The 20,016-nt window shown below is 41.1% G+C and overlaps 1 protein-coding gene across 8 annotated transcripts in view; it reads left to right on the plus strand.

Moving 5' to 3' along the window:
• The window catches only part of EPB41L4A (erythrocyte membrane protein band 4.1 like 4A), a 287,090-nt gene that overhangs the window by 254,291 nt on the left and 12,783 nt on the right, over window positions 1-20,016 (plus strand). For 5 of the 8 annotated variants that reach the window (XM_060418719.1, XM_027971446.3, XM_060418720.1 and 2 more), the window contains 2 exons: window positions 12-89; window positions 10,730-10,849. In XM_060418719.1, coding sequence (XP_060274702.1) covers window positions 12-89; window positions 10,730-10,849 — 198 coding nt within the window. The remainder of the gene's footprint in view (window positions 1-11; window positions 90-10,729; window positions 10,850-20,016) is intronic. The other 3 variants (XM_060418721.1, XM_060418722.1, XM_060418723.1) reach the window with 1 other exon arrangement.

The raw sequence follows: 20,016 nt of genomic DNA on the forward strand, positions 1-20,016 counted from the left end.
TTTCTTTTCAGGTCACGCTCACGCTGTAACACAAGCAGTGGTAGTGAATCAGAAAATTCTAACAGAGAGCACCGGAAAAAGAGAAACAGGTAATGTTGGAATATGATAGTTAGCAGGAAATCAGCCACTGAAATCAGCAGCTGCCACTGATTGTAGAACCTGTGTGTCCTATGAATTTTCACACCTGATTTTTCTCAGCTGCATTTAAGAAGAAATCTGGAATGGTTCTGAAGTACTATTTTAGGAAACCTCAGCTCTTTGAACTGAGTTTCTTATCTTTATAATAAGATGATTAAACAGTTTGACAGTGATGTTCCTTCTTGTTAATTAAAAAAAAAAAAAAAAGCAATGATCTATATTTAGGTACAACATGTAGTGAATTTGCCTAACAGTGGTAAGAAATGTTATCATTTGTAGAGAGATTTCTCCCTGAAGTGTCTTTTAACATGACATCATTATTCTTTGCCCAACCAAAAACCAAGACACTCATAGTTGCCTACTTTTAGTCTTATGTGTATGTAAATGCAAATGTGTTTATACTTGTGCCAGGCACACACAATTAGATGGGTAAATGCAATTAATTCATATTTTTAGGACTTAGTCTTAAGAGCATGTTAGTAACATGATTTGACATGTAATCAATATTAATGATGACAATGCATTGATTTAATCAGTTCTTCCTAATTCTGAAAGATTTATTTGAAAACAAGTAATCCATGATGAGAGAACGCCAGGTTGGGGAGCTGAGGGATCTATTTATTGGTTATGCCAGTTTCTAATCCAGTGGTTCCCAGCTGGGGACAGTTTGTTTTCCCTCTCTTCCCTGAGGACATCTGGCACTGTTTTGGGAAGCTTCTGGCTGTCATGCTGGGGGATTGCTGCTGACTAGGGCTGCTGCTGAACTCCCTATAACCTACATGGCAGCACTCCACAATGGGGCACCTGGCCCCCAAACACCACGGCGCCACCATGGGGACACCCGTGCCCCTCTGACATGGACTCTGGCGGGGCTGCTTCTTCTGGGCTGTCTCTTGCTGAGGAAGCTGCGTGAGACGATCTCCAGGGTCCTTGTTCCGTGCTCAGAGCCCCTGTGCGTGGCATGCACTGAATCATCCCTCTCTAACTACAACACCTGTGTAATAGCTGCTCAGCCAGCACTGTGAGAGTGGACCACTTTCTTAGGAAAACTTTCTGTGTTGAGCCTTCTTGATAGACGTGAGATTTCAATGTGTTAGGACAGTTTCTCAAGGAAATGACCCCAATTTCTTCATCTGTAAAAACCTACGTGTGGACGGTAGCTTTCCCTCAGGTACCCTCTTCCCACTCTAAAATCCAGTATTTCTGCACAGACAACACAAATCAAACTGAAAAACACCTCCCCCATCTCTATGGACCTACTTATCAAGCCAATGTCTTAACAAATATATTTCTGTTTTGCTGGGTGTATTCTGAGTTTGTGCATGCGAGGTCGCTTTAGCCCCTCTCTTTGCGACCCTATGGACCAGGGCCTGGTGCGCTATTCTCAGCTTCTCAGAGCCAGCCTATTTAAGAACAGTGTCTTTTTGAGCCAGAAGTGCTAACTTGACATTTGCTGTTAAAATGAAACACTATTTAAAGGTTGCCAGCAAATTCCTAAATAGCTCATTACTGATCTAGAAGCACTGGCTTTCATATTCTTAATAGGTGTTTTCTGCCTCTACCTCAGTTTCATCAACAGTTTTTCAGATTGGCTTTTTTGTACTGTATAAATAGTATATTTTAGAATGATGGTGGTTCTGAATGTTTAAGTGCTAAAGTACTTTATAAGGCTATTAATGAGAAATTGCTTTCAAAGCACACTGACACAAAGACTTGCAAAAATAATTTCCTCTACCTGTAGAGATACTGCCCTGGGCTTACACAGGGTGGCTGTGTCTGTAGAAGATGAGGTCTGGAGTCTGGCTCTCAGCCACAGCGAAAGTGGGCGAAGGAAGCAGCAGGTCTTGCAGGGCTAATCCCATGCCTGAGAATCCTGCTGGAGGCTCAGCGTGCGGGGTGGTGCTGCACAGGACTCTGCCCCAGGGGCCACGTCCCCAGGACGCAGTGCTGCCACTACCCACTCCATCCCATTATCAGCCTTTAAAATCTTGCCAGAACCCACTCACTCTACCTTGGGATATGTGGGTCTGAATATTTATACTGTGGCCCTGCTAATAGTCCCAGTATGTCTTGTGTCTGTAATGAAGGGTTGTCTAATAATGTCTGACTTTCAACTTCGGGGGAGAGACTGAATCTCTTCAGCCTCAGTTGCCTTTTCTTATTTCCATCAGCAGAGTGACCCAGCCAAGCTCTCACCAGCATCCTTTGTGCTTTTATTAAAGGACTCTGGTAACCCTGCTGCTGCTATAAGTCTCTTCAGTCGTGTCCGACTCTGTGGGGGCAAAGTGAGCCTTGAACACGCTGATTTTCTTCTTCCTGCCAGCAAGGTCTCTAAATTCAGCTCCGATGTTCTCTCACTTTGGAAGTCAGAGCCTGCGCCCGAGACACCCCATTTTCCTCTCTCCCCATGGGAACTGTAGCCTGGGGCAGAAGGGCAAAGACTGTGCACACTAGCTTTTCAAGCACCGTTTTGAAGCCCATGATGTGTCCAGTGGAGCTCTGGAGAGACTCTCTCCGGAGAGACGTTCTGGAGACCGCGTGTGGTCTTCAGGATGTTATTTCCTCTGCCACTGCCTCTTGCTGTTGTCGCAGTTTCTGTTGTTGTTGTTTCCTTGTTTGCTTTTTTAACATAAGGAGAGTCTCTCACATTAGGTTCAAGACAATGCTGTGTCAATACTGTTTTGTCACAGGGTCTGCCTGTTGGGGGCTCAAGCTGCTTTGCTGCTCCCATAGATAACAGTTTCAGTCTCTCTCATTTTGTGTGAAGAGTCGCACAAGTTAACAAGACAGTGTTACAAATCAGCTTTATTCAAGGCAGTGGTTGTGGCTTCGAACAAACATGGAAAAAATCATAATCCACACTGACTCTGGAAGGCTAGTATTAGAAACAAGGATGTTGTTTAGATTCAATTTTAGAGAAACATGACTGTAGATAAGCAACTTCCTCTATTAGCTTTTGGGTCGAGAGCTAGTGAGGCCAGATGGGTGAGGACTGGGCAGTAACTGCAGGGTATCATTCCACAGAATTTGCAACAGCAGAGGCTTAAGCCTCCTTTGTTTGGGAAATTGTTTATATATTTCTTAATCCTCTTTTACTTTAGTTGTCTTTTTACTGTTTTCATAATCTGCATGGGTACCTACAGTTTTCCAGATTTTGAGGTTTGAGAAAGCAGTTTTTTTTTTTTTCTCTGTATAATTAGCTGGAAGTTGGAACAGTTTCTTGTTATAACATCTAAGATGACAGAGTCCTTATTTTCCTCTCAGTGTCCCTAGTGAGTGAAGTCGGTCAGTCGTGTCTGACTCTTTGTGACCCTGTCTGACTCTTTGTGGCCCCATGGACTGTAGCCTGCCCGGCTCCTCCGTCCATGGGATTTTCCAGGCAAGAGTGCTGGAGTGGGTCGCTATTTCCTTCTCCAGGGGATCTGCCTGACCCAGAGGTCGAACCCAGGTCTCCCACACTGTAGGCAGACGCTTTACCGTCTGAGCCACCAGGGAAGCCTGGTGGTGTCTCTGTGCACACCTTTGCCTCCATCTCTCCTCCTCTCTGCCTTCTTTACTCCATTGCATTATTTTCCCTCACCCAAGTCCCCCCTATTCTTTTCTTTTCTTAGCTTCCTTCTCACTCTTTCTTTCTTGTCCTCTCTGACATCTGTCTCTGTTTAGGAACCAGTGATAAAATGTCCAAAAAAAAAAAAAAAGGCAAAAATAAAACCCTAAGGGAGTGGGTCAGGGTTTTGGTTCTGCCATGTCCTGCTGTTTGACCTTGGGCAACCATTTAACCAATTTAAACTTAGCTTTCTCATCCTGAAAATGCCGTGTGTACTGCCTGATCTGTTTTCTTGACTTACTGCAGAGACTAACAGAGCTGTAAGAGGTGAGAGCACTGTGGCAGACCGAGCTGGATATCTCATGTTGGTGTCGCTGCCTCTTCCTTGGCTGTCCCGACCTCTCCTACACCCTCTTTCTAGCCTTTTCCACTTTTCTTTTAACTTTGTCCTCCATTTCCCCATCTTCCCGATCTACACATTTGTATTTTCAGACCAGGCTTTTTTATCCTTTAATTGATGGGTAGGTTTTAGGGGTATCATAATCTCAAGCAATTTAATGTAAAATTCTCTGTTTGCAAGCATACAATTTTCTGGTGATAAGAGTCTGTAGATTTAATCAGATTCTTAAGAGGGTATCTGATCTCCAAAAAGTTAGACAGTGGTCATTATGATCTAAATAGTGAAAGATAGATTGAAATTGCGAAATGGAGTTGATATTTTAGTTCACTGGTAAGGTTGAAATCTAAAAGGCTGAAAATTTCTTTTGAGATTACTAACTTTCCTATACCGATTTGTGAAAAAATTGGTTCAATTAAATTAATCAAATTAGAAACCTACCAAGTATAGAGAAGCATTAAATTAATGATCTTTGTGAGTATTAGATTGCATTAGTTTTCACTAGTTAGAATTTTGAATCTTGCACGTAAAATCAGAAGGGTCAGTTGGCTCCTCCTTTGTGGATTTGAACCCCTGGGCCGTGCTTGGGACTTGCCTACAGAGTATGTTGAAGGAGGACCTAAGAAGTAGATCTATCACAGTGAAGCCTTTCATAAGCCAGCTTTCTCTGAAAATACCTTGCGCTTAATAAAATATCCTTCATATTCAAAGGAACTGGTCTGCAAAATATCCTTTGTGCTGTTGATGAAAATCAGCTCTCCTTTAGGCATTCACTGGGATCTGTGGATTACTCAGTCATTAGCTTTGATGTGTTGCTAGGCTTTTAGGATTTGAAGTGGGAGATTTGGAGGAGGTAGGGGGCAGTGAGGCAGAGAACCAGTCTGGTGTTTTTTGCATAAGCATAAAAGTGGAAGTAACTCTGGAGCCTGGCGAAAATTAAAAGAGTAAGAAAAATGAGAGAAGCTGGGGGTAAGAACAGGACTAGAATAAATTGGCAACAGGGGGCCATTTGGACCTTTCCCAAACTTCATTCTGAGCCGTTTGCCTCATAATCGCATGAATTATGTACAGGAGGCGGTATGTATGCACACGTGTGCGTGCGTGTGGGCGAAACAGAGCACAGAACAAAGGAGGGGCCGTGCATTATGAGTCTGGCCCTGCTTTGAAGAGCTCCGGGCCTAGAAGCTGGTTCCTTTACCCTCTCGAGTTTTAATTTTCTTACATGCTAAATGGGATCATCCCGGCCCTGCCTACCTCATGAGGTTTGTGAAGATCTGAGATAATGGATGTGCTTTGAAAGCAGAAAGAGCCCTGCATTCGACTGATGAGAATGCTCAGTGCTGCTCAGTGTTACCTGAAGTCCCCATTGTATCCACAGAGTGGGGGCCGCTCCCTTTAACAACAAAGAGGCCAGTATTTCTAACCTGTGAGTTTATCCTGCCACAAATGGTAGAGTTTCCTCCTGCTTTTTAGGTGTCTCAGAATCTGTATCTGAATAATGGATTAAGATGGTTTGAAGTATTTTAAATGGGTTCCACAAAGTCTTTTATATTATTTTTCTGAGAAAAGTAAGAAACCATCCTCTGTGGCACTGCGGCTAACAGGGATGATGTGGCTGAGGCAGGCAGGTCTAGATCACGGCCTTGGTAGGGTCTTGTTGTTGTTAGAATCATAAAACAAAACAAAACATTACTGTCCCTGTGCCTTAAGGGGAGAATGTGTTTTGGATGATGGCAAACTTAAACCCAAGCGTGTTTATTCCACATGGCCTGAAAACAGATAACTGTTTCCTTGCAAGCATGCCTTCCTGCCTGGTTCCTGTCCCTGACAAAAGTGTTTGGGCTGCAAACCAGGTACAAATTGCGGGTCTGGAGTGGGTAGTGTGTACAGAGCCACTGGAAGTGAAGTTCACTGTGGTACACCCATGGCACAGGCTTCTGGTTTCTACTTTATTAAGTTGTACTAAGATTTAAACATTTGATATGGATAATTTAGGAATTCCAGAGCATAATCCAAATTGATAGAGACGACTATGGAAGCACAAAGCTACAGCAACAGAGAAATGTTCTCAGAGGACTAAACTCGAGGCAGGTTGAACGATTGAAAAAACAGAAGCAGAGCTGGGGAGAGGAAATTGTGCCAAGGGTAGCCCATTTCAGGAGGGAGAGCATAAGGTGTAAGTGGAAGAGACTGAAGTACCTTTAAGAGCAAATAAGATTAATTTATTGATGGTGGGGGAAGATGGGAAAAGTGAATGAATTTTTTGCTTGCTGGTCTTCAGGGAGTATGTTGACAGATGCCTGGAACTGATAGAAATTTCCCTAGGGAAGAAAAACTACTGAAAAAAAAAAGGTTGGTTTATAGCAGGTGATCCCAGAATGAGAGCTGTTGTTGAGAAACACAAGTCCACAATCGGTTGGGACTGCAGAGTTACTGTTAGCGATGGAGTAGCCATATGAAGCAATTGTCGGGAGAGTTGTACTGTGGCTGAAGAGTGGAGGTTTGTTTCAAAGAGTCTGGCTGCCTTGTAAGTGAAGCACAAAGAGAAAAACATAGAGTTTTAAATCTGGAAAGGATCTTCACAGTAATTCAGTAGATGAAGAAACAGACTTACCAAAGAAGGTTAAATGTTTTGCCCAGGGATCTCTGAGTTGGATAACAACAGAGCTGGAACTAGGCTGAACTCAGGGGCAACGGGTGTTGCTTCTTATCATTTTACATTTGCTCTGTACGATTGCTCAGGTTTTGTATTAAACATGGTCTTTTATCTCAGTGAAGGAGAAATGAATTAGGAACTGGTCTAAAGGAATGTCCTGTTAGGAATGAAACTGCCCCGGTAAGGGTAGAGGACAGAGTGAAATGCACAGAGATTTGTATAAGAATTCACTGGGTAATGTGAAGAATTTTGCGGAAGAAGCAGAACTATTTTGGGAAGATGGAAAGAAGAGACCAAGAATAGTTATTATCTTCATTATTGTTATCAAACGATTATATGGCATTTCATCATCACAATCTTTTACAAACTTTAAGTGTTAAATGCAGTTAAAATCGAAATGCATGGATAGCCTGGAAAAGTAGGGTGTTGAAGTTTGGTGAGATATGAAGGAAGGATATCAGAACTCTCTTATTCTGAAACATCATTACTGGAAAACGCTCTGGTCTAGAACAACTCTCTTCCTTATATATTAACCGAAACACAGAAGCTGAGACTTCCTTGGTGGTCCAGTGGTTGGGACTCTGCACTCCCGCCGCAGGAGCTGTGGGTTCCATCCCTGTTGTGGAACTAAGATCCCACATGCTATGTGGCGTAGCCAAAAAAACATAAAATAAAATGATGGCGAATTAAAAAAAAAAAAATAAGCCTCCGTATGGTTAGGCTTCTTGGTCTAGCTGTTAAGTCTTGTTAGCTGTACTGAGGAAATAGACAAAATATGATATGTAGAGTTATTGCCTTAGTGGATACAGGAAAGAAATGTTTAGCATTTTTGAGGTTCAACTTTAAATATGACATTTGAAAATGAATATATTCCCAGTAAAAAATGCAACGGACTCTTTCCCCCCTTAACACTTTAATGACTGTAAAAAGTCAAAATATAAAACATTTTGACTTTTCAAAAGGCCCTATATCAATATAATGCTTACAGTGTTTTTATTCTTCATAATTTAAATTCCTGCATTAAAATTAAAATCTATCAGGAAAGAAGCAAATCCCAATACTTTGCGTGTCTCACCGTCTCAGGAGAAATGAGACTCACAAGACAGAACCATTATAGGATACATGTTGTACATATAAAGATTTCTTTAGTTACTTATGCCTAAACGAAACAGTTAATTTCTGCCTCCTAAGGACTGAGTATTACAGTATTCTTGCCTTTAAGGGTAAGATTTTTCCTTTCCAAGTAGCATCTGTATTTTCTGGAGTAGGTCAGCGATGGAAGAAATGACACTTTCACTCTTGTAATGAGGTACCATTAACCAGAGGCCTTTTGTAAGGGTGTAATTTCAAACTTCATTACAGACTAAGGCAGCCACACCGCCCATTACTCAGGAAAATGTGCTTCTGTTGTGACTCTGCAATGAGCCTTACATTTTTAATGCACCTTGTTAGAATATTTATGAAGCTGCATCACCGGTAGAGGGCATCTGTTTCTGGAACATGTGGGTCCCAAGGATATTAACTGACAGGGTTTCATCGCCCTCACTTTCAACTGTTTGGTTAGGAAGATAGAAGTTAAATGTACAGGCCATGGTCGGAATTCTTTCTGATACAGTTCTTATTACTAGCAAGGTACTGGAGGTAGGAGCTTTCGTTTCTGTTACCAGCATGAAGGCAGCTAGCTGAAGTCCACAATGGAAGAATGAGCATGTACTCCTTGTGCTTCCTGTGAATTGTCTAGGGAATGTTCTTCTAGCAAAAGTAGGTTTGCCTCAGTCAGGTTTCACCCTTGCTGGTACACCTGACCCCTCAAAAATAGTTAAAGGTTCTGACTTAACTGATTAAAAATAAAATTAGTGAAATTTAGTCCTGTCCATGAACTACGCAGTGATTCAGTTCAGAATGGAAGCTGCGTCTAAAAGACTCCAGGCTTGAGAGGTGCACGGACTTGGTTTTATGTGTATCCCCGGGCTTTGCAAGGTGTGGGTTCCTGTGAGAAGGGAGCTATCTCCTTGCCAGCCTGGCACCTTTCCACTGACCATCTCTTCCTAACTTTGGGCTCCTCAGCCCTGGGGGTGTACAGGACAGCTCTCCCCCAGCAGGTCTGGTTGGTCACGGTGTCACATGATACAGTGAATGGCTCGGAGGTGTAAGTCTTGGCTATGAAAATCCATATACATACGTGTTTGTACATGTAGTCAAAATATAAAAAATAACTGTTTCAAAGAATTGTTAATAATCATATGACTTTGAATCATATATCTTATTTTTTCTTTAGCTATTTCTAATATTCATGTATCTTCTCATATTTTTCTTTAGCTATTTCTAATGTTCAAATTCATAACCACATATGTTCAATTTTAATTTCTTTGCATGTATCATGAGAGAGGGAACTATGTTCTTGAACTTGTGAAAAATACCTTGACTGTATCCTGTTAATATTCAAATAATAGAAATGAAAGCTTTAGTGAGGAAATATATACAGTTCAAAGACTTGAAGTGTGTTACAGATAATTTTTTACTTAACACAATTCCTCTTTAATATAGAGAGATTTAAATAGCTTTTTCCTTTTAAGCTACTTTGTTTTAGTTTTTTTTTAGGCTTGAATTTGCTTTCCTTTGTCTCTGTTGAGGTGAGATGAATGTTTGCCACTGTCCACTGATCTGCATTATAAGCAAATCCAGATAGCCATTCCACGGTGCTGTAACAGGGCAACCGGAAGACATCTGTTCAGTGAAAGAAAGGACTCCAGACTGGTCTATTCTTTTCACTTGTTTTGAAACAGTTATGCTCATGCAGTCCCAGTCCTGGGATGATTACCGTGTGATGCCGCGCTGCTTTCCCATGTCCTGGGAGCAGCAGTGTGAAAGAAACACCCTGGAGTGGCTCCCTCGAGAACTTACATAGATTCAAAGTTAAAGATTCAGATAACAGTTCTTTGATTTTTGCAAAAAATACTCATGGCTTTACAGCATCAGTGCATTCTAGACATTATTTACACATTAAGTATGCACTTGCTTTAATTTAATACTTGTTTCCCTCTCTCCCCTACAACTCCTCACCCTTGTTTTTAGAAAGGCTTGATGTATCGGCAGACTGAGTGTGGTCCATGATGGTTTTTCCTAGGCCCATTCAGTATCTTCACACTCATAATTGATTGCCATTACTTAAAAAATAAAAGAGTTCATTAAAAAAAAATCCAGATTTGTAGATTATCTTTTGAAAATGGACAGGATTGATAATATTGTCCCCTGACCTCACATGACAAATGCCTATGCCCCCAGCCCCCTCTCCCCTCAGCTTCGCTCTCCCTCATTTTGTTCTCCCTGCCAGGACCCTGGCCACACTGAGTGCTCAGCCCTCATTCGCTCTTAAACACACTAGCAGCGTAACCAGAATGTTCTGTGCCTACCCCGCTGCCGAGGCATTATGCCACCATACTTAAGAGTTTGAATTTCTAGCTTCCATACATGACCGCTGGAAAAACCATAGCCTTGACTAGATGGACCTTTGTTGACAAAGTAATGTCTCTGCTTTTGAATATGCTATCTAGGTCGGTCATAACTTTCATTCCAAGGAGTTAGCGTCTTTTAATTTCATGGTTGCAATCACCATCTGCAGTGATTTTGGAGCCCCCCCAAAATAAAGTCCCTCACTGTTTCCACTGTTTCCCATCTATCTCCCATGAAGAGATGGGACCAGATGCCATGATCTTCGTTTTCTGAATGTTGAGCTTTAAGCCACTTTTTCACTCTCCTCTTTCACTTTCATCAAGAGGCTCTTTAGTTCCTCACTTTCTGCCATAAGGGTGGTGTCATCTGCATTTCATTTCTTAATAACTTCTAAATAGCTTATCTAATAACTTTTTGATACCTTTGACACCTTTGACCTCTTTGATAACTTTGATACTTTTGACAGCACATTCAGGATGAACTGATAAAGGTAACACACGTGTGGGTGTTAACTTTAGGTGAACCTTGTTTTTTTCAGAATACGGCAGGAGAATGATATGGTTGATTCGGCGCCACAGTGGGAAGCTGTATTAAGGAGACAAAAGGAGAAAAACCAGGCGGACCCGAACAATAGACGATCCAGACACAGATCTCGCTCGTATGTGCTCCCTCTTTATGCCTGAATTGAAAAACTCAGAACTTTTGGTAGCATGTGGATTCTGGGGCACATTGGGCTGTCTCTTTTGAGGTCTTCTAAGGTGGTTCAGGTTTATCATGATCATACTAGTATTTGTTTGCCATATTTATTTTGTTTTATTGTGACACTCATCAACTATATCTGAAGGGGTAGAAGTTGGAGCAGAGCCAAAGCAAAATGTCATAAGCACAAGGCTATCACAATCATGTTTTATTTTGTTTTTAAACAAAAGTGTATATTCAGCTGAGTAAGTAGGAAGCCTCCTTTGTTCTGGAGCCAGACTGTTGAAATACCTGCTGCTTCTCTCCTCTGAAGCCTTGGTCCAGGTTGAACTAGCTATGACTAACTTCCCGTCAGATTACCATTTGTGAGCAGTTCTCAATGAGTGATTCATTACGTCCCAGTCTTGAGATCAGCCTGCTCCTTTTGTAGCTAGGCAGTGCCAGGTGTGAGCACAGTTATCCCATGATGATGAGATTGCCAGTCCCCCAGATCAATTTTTTTTTGAACTGATAATGTTTATTCTTAAAAAAAAATTGCATCATCCAGATTTAGACTCCCCACTCCCACCTCTTGCTCCAAAGCATCTCTTTCTTTTTTTGATGAGCAAGAAGTAGATTTATTAATATAGGGCACTTATGAGAGACACAAGTGGGCAGACAAGGGGACTGTGCCCAAGGAACTAAGAGGGAAAACAGCTTTATGTGTTCTGCCTTGGATATACACTTCATAGACTGAGGATGGGCCACCCAGAAGGTGAAAGGCCCTGGGAGACGGGCATGTTCCACAGAGAGACTGTGGCCCATTTTAAAAGGTGAGAGTGGCCCCCAATCATGCCTTTTTAAAAAATGCATACTTTTAAACTTTATCATTTGTCTGTAGCGGGTCTTTGTTGCTGCGCAGGCTTTTCTCCGGCTGTGGCGAGTAGGGGCTGCACTCCAGGTGCAGGCAGCTGGCTTCTCATTGCATAGCGTCCCTTCTCGTGGGGCTGGGGCGTGGCCTGTAGGGCACATCGGCCTCCGTGCTTGTGGCTCCTGCGCCCTGGAGCACAGGCTCGGGAGTGGTGGTGCACAGGCCTGATGGCTGCACCACATGCGGGACCTTCCTGGACCGGGGATCGAACGCGTGTCTCCTGCATGGGCAGATGGATTCTTTAGAGCTGAACCATCCCAGGGAAGCTCCAAAGCATACATTTTTTTTAATGAAAAGTGAGCTGGGACTAACTACCTATATCCCTTTATGATCCTGGGTGGTAGGATGCCTCGTGTTGCCTACCTGTGGAAGGAGAGATGGTGTCTCAGGTGTGGGTTTTCTCTATTCCATCAGTGGAGGAATTACATTGGCTGAGCTTTGAGTGATACATCCTTGCATTCTTGGGATAAATGCCCAATGAACCTACTATCGTTTCCATATATTGCCAGTTTCTATTTAATATTTTGTTAAGATTTTTTTCCATATGTTCATGAGAGATTCTGGTTTACAATTTTCTTGTAATATTTGTGTCAGTTGTTTTTTTTTTTTTTTTTTAAACAAGGGTATGCTGGTCATTTAAAATAGTTTAGGAACTTTCCTTTCAGTTCTGTTCAGTTCAGTCGCTCAGTCGTGTCCGACTCTTTGCGACCCCATGAATCGCAGCACGCCAGGCCTCCCTGTCCATCACCAACTCCCAGAGTTCACTCAGACTCACGTCCATCGAGTCCGTGATGCCATCCAGCTACTTCATCCTCTGTTGTCCCCTTCTCCTCCTGCCCCCAATCCCTCCCAGCATCAGAGTCTTTTCCAATGAGTCAACTGTTCGCATGAGGTGGCCAAAGTACTGGAGCTTCAGCTTTAGCATCATTCCTTCCAAAGAAATCCCAGGGTTGATCTCCTTCAGAATGGACTGGTTGGATCACCTTGCAGTCCAAGGGACTCTCAAGAGTCTTCTCCAACACCACAGTTCAAAAGCATCAATTCTTCAGCGCTCAGCCTTCTTCACAGTCCAACTCTCACATCCATACATGACCACAGGAAAAACCATAGCCTTGACTAGACGGACCTTAGTCGGCAAAGTAATGTCTCTGCTTTTGAATATGCTATCTAGGTTGGTCATAACTTTTCTTCAAGGAGTAAGCGTCTTTTAATGTCATCGGTGCAGTCACCATCTGCAGTGATTTTGGAGCCCCAAAAAATAAAGTCTGACACTGTTTCCCCATCTATTTCCCATGAAGTGATGGGACCGGATGCCATGATCTTCATTTTCTGAATGTTGAGCTTTAAGCCAACTTTTCGCTCTCCTCTTTCACTTTCATCAAGAGGCTTTTTAGCTCTTCACTTTCTGCCATAAGGTTGGTGTCATCTGCATATCTGAGGTTATTGATATTTCTCCCGGCAATCTTGATTTCCAGCTTGTGTTTCTTCCAGTCCAGCGTTTCTCATGATGTACTCTGCATATAAGTTAAATAAGCAGGGTGACAAAATACAGCCTTGATGCACTCCTTTTCCTATTTGGAACCAGTCTGTTGTTCCATGTCCAGTTCTAACTGTTACTTCCTGACCTATATACAGATTTCTCAAGAGGCAGGTCAGGTTGTCTCGTATTCCCATCTCTCTCAGAATTTTCCACAGTTTATTGTGATCCACACAGTCAAAGGCTTTGGCATAGTCAATAAAGCAGAAATAGATGTGTTTCTGGAACTCTCTTGCTTTTTCGATGATCCAGCAGATGTTGGCAATTTGATCTCTGGTTCCTCTGCCTTTTCTGAAACCAGCTTGAACATCAGGGAGTTCACGGTTCATGTATTGCTGAAGCCTGGCTTGGAGAATTTTGAGCATTATTTTACTAGCATGTGAGATGAGTGCGATTGTGCGGTAGTTTGAGCATTCTTTGGCATTGCCTTTCTTTGGAATTGGAATGAAAACTGACCTTTTCGAGTCCTGTGGCCACTGCTGAGTTTTCCAAGTTTGCTGGCATATTGAGTGCAGCACTTTCACAGTATCGTCTTTCAGGATTTGAAACAGCTCAACTGGAATTCTATCACGTCCACTAGCTTTGCTCGTAGTGATGCTTTCTAAGGCCCGCTTGAATTCATTCCAAGATTTCTGGCTCTAGATTAGTGATTACCTCATCATGATTATCTGGGTCATGAAGATCTTTTTGTACAGTTCTTCTGTGTATTCTTGCCACCTCTTCTTTATATCTTCTGCTTCTGTTAGGTCCATACCATTTCTGTCCTTTATCGAGCCCCTCTTTGCATGAAATGTTCCCTTGGTATCTCTAATTTTCTTGAAGAGATCTCTAGTCTTTCCCATTCTGTCGTTTTCCTCTATTTCTTTGCATTGATTGCTGAAGAAGGCTTTCTTATCTCTTCTTGCTATTCTTTGGAACTCTGCATTCAGATGCTTATATCTTTCCTTTTCTCCTTTGCTTTTCACCTCTCTTCTTTTCACAGCTATTTGTAAGGCCTCCCCAGATAGCCATTTTGCTTTTTTGCATTTCTTTTCCATGGGGATGGTCTTGATTCCTGTCTCCTATACAATGTCACGAACCTCATTCCATAGTTCATCAGGCACTCTATCTATCAGATCTAGGCCCTTAAATCTATTTCTCACTTCCACTGTATAATCATACAGGATTTGATTTAGGTCATACCTAAATGGTCTAGCGGTTTTCCCTACTTTCTTCAATTTGAGTCTGAATTTGGCAATAAGGGGTTCCTGATCTGAGCCACAGTCGGCTCCTGGTCTTGTTTTTGTTGACTGTATAGAGCTTCTCCATCTTTGGCTGCAAAGAATATAATCAGTCTGATTTCAGTGTTGACCATCTGGTGATGTCCATGTGTAGTGTCTTCTCCTGTGTTGTTGGAAGAGGGTGTTGCTATGACCAGTGCATTTTCTTGGAAAAACTCTATTAGTCTTTGCCCTGCTTCATTCCACATTCCCAGGCCAAATTTGCCTGTTACTCCAGGTGTTTCTTGACTTCCTACTTTTGCATTCCAATCCCCTAGAATAAAAAGGACATCTTTTTTGGGGTGTTAGTTCTAAAAGGTCTTGTAGGTCTTCATAAAACCATTCAACTTCAGTTTCTTCAGCGTTGCTAGTTGGGGCATAACCTTGGATAACTGTGATATTGAATGGTTTGCCTTGAGACGAACAGAGATCATTCTGTCGTTTTTGAGATTGCATCCAAGTGTTGCATTTCGGACTCTTTTGTTGACCATGATGGCTACTCCATTTCTTCTGAGGGATTCCTACTTTCCCTTATTTTGTCTATTTTCTGAGAGGGTAAAATTAACAGTATTCTTTCCATAAATATTGATATAATTTACCCAGGAAACCAACCCTTCCATGAAGGTTCTTTGTGGTAAGTCTTAAAGTACAAACTGAAATTCTGTAACAGATACTGGGCTGTTAAGATTGTGTCCACTTGTTATGTGTAGGTTTTGGTTGTATGTGTTTTTAAAACAATTTGTTCCTTTTATCTAAGTTGTCATCTTTTAATAAAAAAATTGTTTATAATAATTCTTTTAGTGTCCTTTGAACATCTGTTGTGGTATTACCTCTTTCATTCCTGATGTGAATACATTGTTTCTTCTTTTAATTTTCTCCTTAATTGTGTTTTCTAATTTTTCAAAGAACTAATTCTGGGTTTTGTTGATTTTGTCTGTTAACGACTCATTGATTTCTACTCTTTACTACTTTCTTCTATGTATTTTGTCTTTTATTTGCTCTTTTTTTTTTTATCTTCTTAAGGTGACACTGAAATCCATGATTTCTTTGACCTTGTTTTTTTCTTTTTTCAGTAGTGTGTTATTTAATTTCCAAGTATTTGGAGATTTTCTACATATCAAATTACTATTAATTTCTAATTTGCTTGTATTCTGGTTAAAATCTGTAAGATTTCAATCATTTCAAATTTAGTGAGCTCTGTCTTAAGAGCTAGCATGTAGTCTTTAGCGACGAATGATCTGACGGACTTGAAAAGAGTCACTCTCCGTTGTTGGGTATCGTCTACAAATGTCAGGAAAATCTAGTTGACTGAGCGTTGTTTGGATGCTCTGTGACTTTACTGGTTTCTTTGTCTACTTTTCAGTCAGTCGCTGAGAGATGTTAAACTTTCTAGTAATTGTGGATGTTTCTGTTTCACCCTTTACTTCTGTCAGTTCTTGTTTCAGCTTAGTTTGAAGCTCTGCCATTAGGTACACACATATTTGTGGGGAAAAAAAGTGTTTTTTTGGTCTACCTGAAAAGTTGACCTTTTCATCATTGTGACACGTCCTTTGTTCTGGTGATACTCCTTTCTCTCTGTCCATTTTACCCGCAAACTTGTGTGTGTATGTGTGCACTTAGATATAGCCATTGTACTTTTTTCATGCTCACTTTTTACATGGTATATGAAAGTGAAAGTCACTCAGTTGTGTCCAACTCTTTGTGACCCTGTGGACTGTAACCTCTGTCCATGGAATTCTCCGGGCAAGAATACTGGAGTCAGTAACCATTCCCTAACCAGGGGATCCTCCTGACCCAGGGATCAAACCCAGGTATCCCACATTGTAGGCGGATTCTTTACCAGCTGAGCTACTGCTTCCCATGTGGCGCTAGTGGTAAAGAACCCACCTGCCCATGCAGGAGACATAAGAGATGCAGGTTCAGTCCCAGGTCAGGAAGATCCCCTGGAGGAGGAAATAGCAACCCACTCCAGGATTCTTGCCTGGAGAATCCCATAGACAGAGAAGCTGTGGGTCACAGGGTCACATAGACAGGGTCACAAAGAGTCGGACATGACTGAAGTGACTTTTATTTTAGGCCTAAGTATATCTTTATGATTAAAGCCCATCTCTTGATCTCTTGTAGATTGCAGTAATTTGTCTTAAATTTTTTAAAAAAATCTAGTCTGACCATCTATAACTTAAATTGAGTGTTTAGGATACTTATGGGCCCTATAATTATTAATATTTGGGGTTTAAACTTTCTTTTAAATCTTACTTACATGATAAAAATATCAGACCAGAGAGAGGGTTATCTCAGAACAATGGAATTATATGAGAGAATCCTGTTAATAGTATGATATATACCTTTCTGGAATTTAGTTTTTAAAACAAACCATAAAAAGACGTAGCAAATGTTTGTGGCATGACTTTCTAATTGAACTTGATTATTCGACTGTATAGCTGATATGGCCAAAGTACAGTTAACAAAAAAAAAAAAACCAATTTGAAGAGTAATTCTTTCAGAAGTTGCTCTGGCTGCTGAGTTAAAAGCAGATTGAGAAAGGAAAGGAAGCAGGAAGAGCAATTTAAAAAATTTTTCAGTGGTCCAAGTGTGAGGTGGCTTTAACTCAGAAAAGATTGTGGTCGTGGAAGTGAAGTGGATGAATACCCATTTTGGAAGGAGAGCTAACGGGTTCATAGTGTGAGAGACAGTGCGGATGAACTTTGGAGTTGACATATTGAGTGAGTAGCCATGCCTTTTTACATACTTCATCCATGAGGTGGAGGGAGATGGTCTGGTATCTGTGGGAAGTGTTAAGGTTTCTGTTTCATTAGGTTTGAAAAACCAAGTTGTCGAACAAACGGGAATGTCAGGCAGGCTGCTAGATAGAAGTGTTAAAATTCTACAAGACTGTTCATTACTTTATTTAGGACAAACTGGGCTCTGTCTTCTATTTGATCATGACATCAAAAACCCAAGGTTTGTTGACAATGAAGAAAATATCTGGTGCTGTTGTTAGGAACAGACCTATGTCTGCATTCTGGGCCTCTGAATGTTAGCTTATTACCTCCTCTCCATGAACTTCTTAGTGTCATGTGTACAACATGGATGATACCATCCTGCAGAGATTTTGCTGAACATTAAGTCAAATCATATATGTCAAGTGACAGCATAAACACTCACAATTGCAATTACTATAATTAGTAAGTTCTCCAGGTCTCAGTGTATCCATATAAATAAGTTACTTGACTTTTTCCCCCTTGGAATGGGGAACAGCTGAGAAAAGAGAGCAGGTTGAGGTCACTCACATTAAAACTAGAATTTGAGAATTTAGGAATCTCTAGGAACCACTACCGGAGAAGGCAATGGCACCCCACTCCAGTACTCTTGCCTGGAAAATCCCATGGGTGGAGGAGCCTGGTGGGCTGCAGTCCATGGGGTCGCGAAGAGTCAGACATGACTGAGTGACCTCACTTACAGTTTTCACTTTCACGCATTGGAGAAGGAAATGGCAACCCACTCCAGTGTTCTTGCCTTGAGAATCTCAGGGACGGGGGAGCCTGGGGGGCTGCCGTCTCTGGGGTCACACAGAGTCGGACACGACTGACGCAACATAGCAGCAGCAGGAACCACTACAGCTTTTGTTTTTTCTTTTAAGTGAAAACGTAGAGCAGCATCTGAAGAAAGTAATTAAAATTGTTCTTTAAATGTATCAATGTTTGTACGTATATTTAGCATTTAAGATATTTAGTAAATCGCATTCTGTCAGTTACTCCCCTATTCTTGAATTCCTATGGTTGTGTGCGTCAATTGCCCATATGGAGGTATCCACTGAGGATTTAGAATGTTATGATACATCATTCACACATGATTCACTCATTGTTTTTTTAAATCTCCAATGAAAAAGGAGAAAATTGTGTTCACTATTTAATACCAGAGATACACAGTTGTAGAAAATACAAAATCCTCTCTCTTAAAACACATGAACTGAAATATGATTGGATATAATTTACTTGAATGTGGAAATGGTCCTATCTAGTTTATTTTTCAGCTTCATTGCCAAGACATTGATATTACATATCATTGGGAAACTTAAATGAAATTTCTTTTCTACATGGGTGAATTTTTTTATTCACTGGGATATTTGGAAAAGACATGGAAGTTGAAACAGTAAGTTCTCACAGGTTCAACTTGTGTGTGCATGAAGGCTCAGGCTCCCTCTGGTGGCAATAATGTCTTACTACTTCTGTGAGAAACTGAAAGATGAGGCTGTCAGGGTGGAATGATGTTCCCAGTTAAACATAAAACAGAAGTCTGATGCCTTAGATAAAGACTTAGCATGAAGTCCCTGGAAGTGACTCCTGAGTGATCTTCAGCAACTAGGTTTCCGGGCTCTGTGGCTTTCTAATCTTTCTCTAATTCCAAGAGGGGGAGAGGGAAGGAGGAGAAGATTTAAGACACTGCATAATCATACCTATTCTGACCACTCAGGAATTTGATAAGCAATTACTGAGTTAAGTGCTCTGAATGTTTTAAATAAAGATATTTTATAAAATTGATTGTTTTAGTAACACATTTTCAGCTCTAAATTTCCTTCTATGGCAGTGATCACAAAAATAAGTCAAATGCTGTCAGATGTATTTTTTTCAGCATAATACAGTACACAGAATATAGTAGATCATCGCCTGTAATATGGGCTTCCCTGGCGGCTCAGATGGTGAAGAATTCACCTGCAGCGTGGGAGAGCCGGGTTCAGTCTCTGGCTCCCTGGAGAAGGCAACGGCAGCTCACTCCAGTATTCTTGCCTGGAGAATTCCATGGACAGAGGAGCCTGGTGGGTTATAACGGGGTCACGGAGAGTCAGACACAGCTGAGTGAATAACACTCTACTATAATATATAGCACACATTATATGTTATACTATTTTCTAGAAAATATAATTAGAGTGTTTGGGGGATATAGCAGAAGACTATATGGAAAAAAGAAAAATTATTTCTAGGATGTCTTATCAAAGAAATCTCTGAAAGGTAAATATTAATTTGAGTTATTGGTATAAGGTGTGTATGAGGGATGCTTTTGAAAAATATTGGGCTAATATTGGACTGCATGTATGTGTTTTATATACATTGTACCTGTGGAGACTCATGGTTCTATTTTCTAGGAAATTTATTTCGTGAGTTCAAGTAAAACACCTGCATAATTAAGGGCCTTTAAGTTAAGAAAAATGGCTGTTAAAATTCCACAGCTTTCAGAATCCACAAATCAGTGTTGAGTTGCACATCATGAGATCATCCTAAATTATTGATGAAATGCATGCAGATGTCAGCATAAAAACTATACAGTTCTCATTAGCATGTAACCTGTGTTTACATTTATTAAATCACAGGTTGTCTAGCAATTGGAGGAAATTAGCATTTTTTTTTTCTTTTAGCTTTGGG

This window comes from Ovis aries, chromosome 7 (assembly GCF_016772045.2).
Source record: "Ovis aries strain OAR_USU_Benz2616 breed Rambouillet chromosome 7, ARS-UI_Ramb_v3.0, whole genome shotgun sequence".
NCBI lineage: Eukaryota > Metazoa > Chordata > Mammalia > Artiodactyla > Bovidae > Ovis > Ovis aries.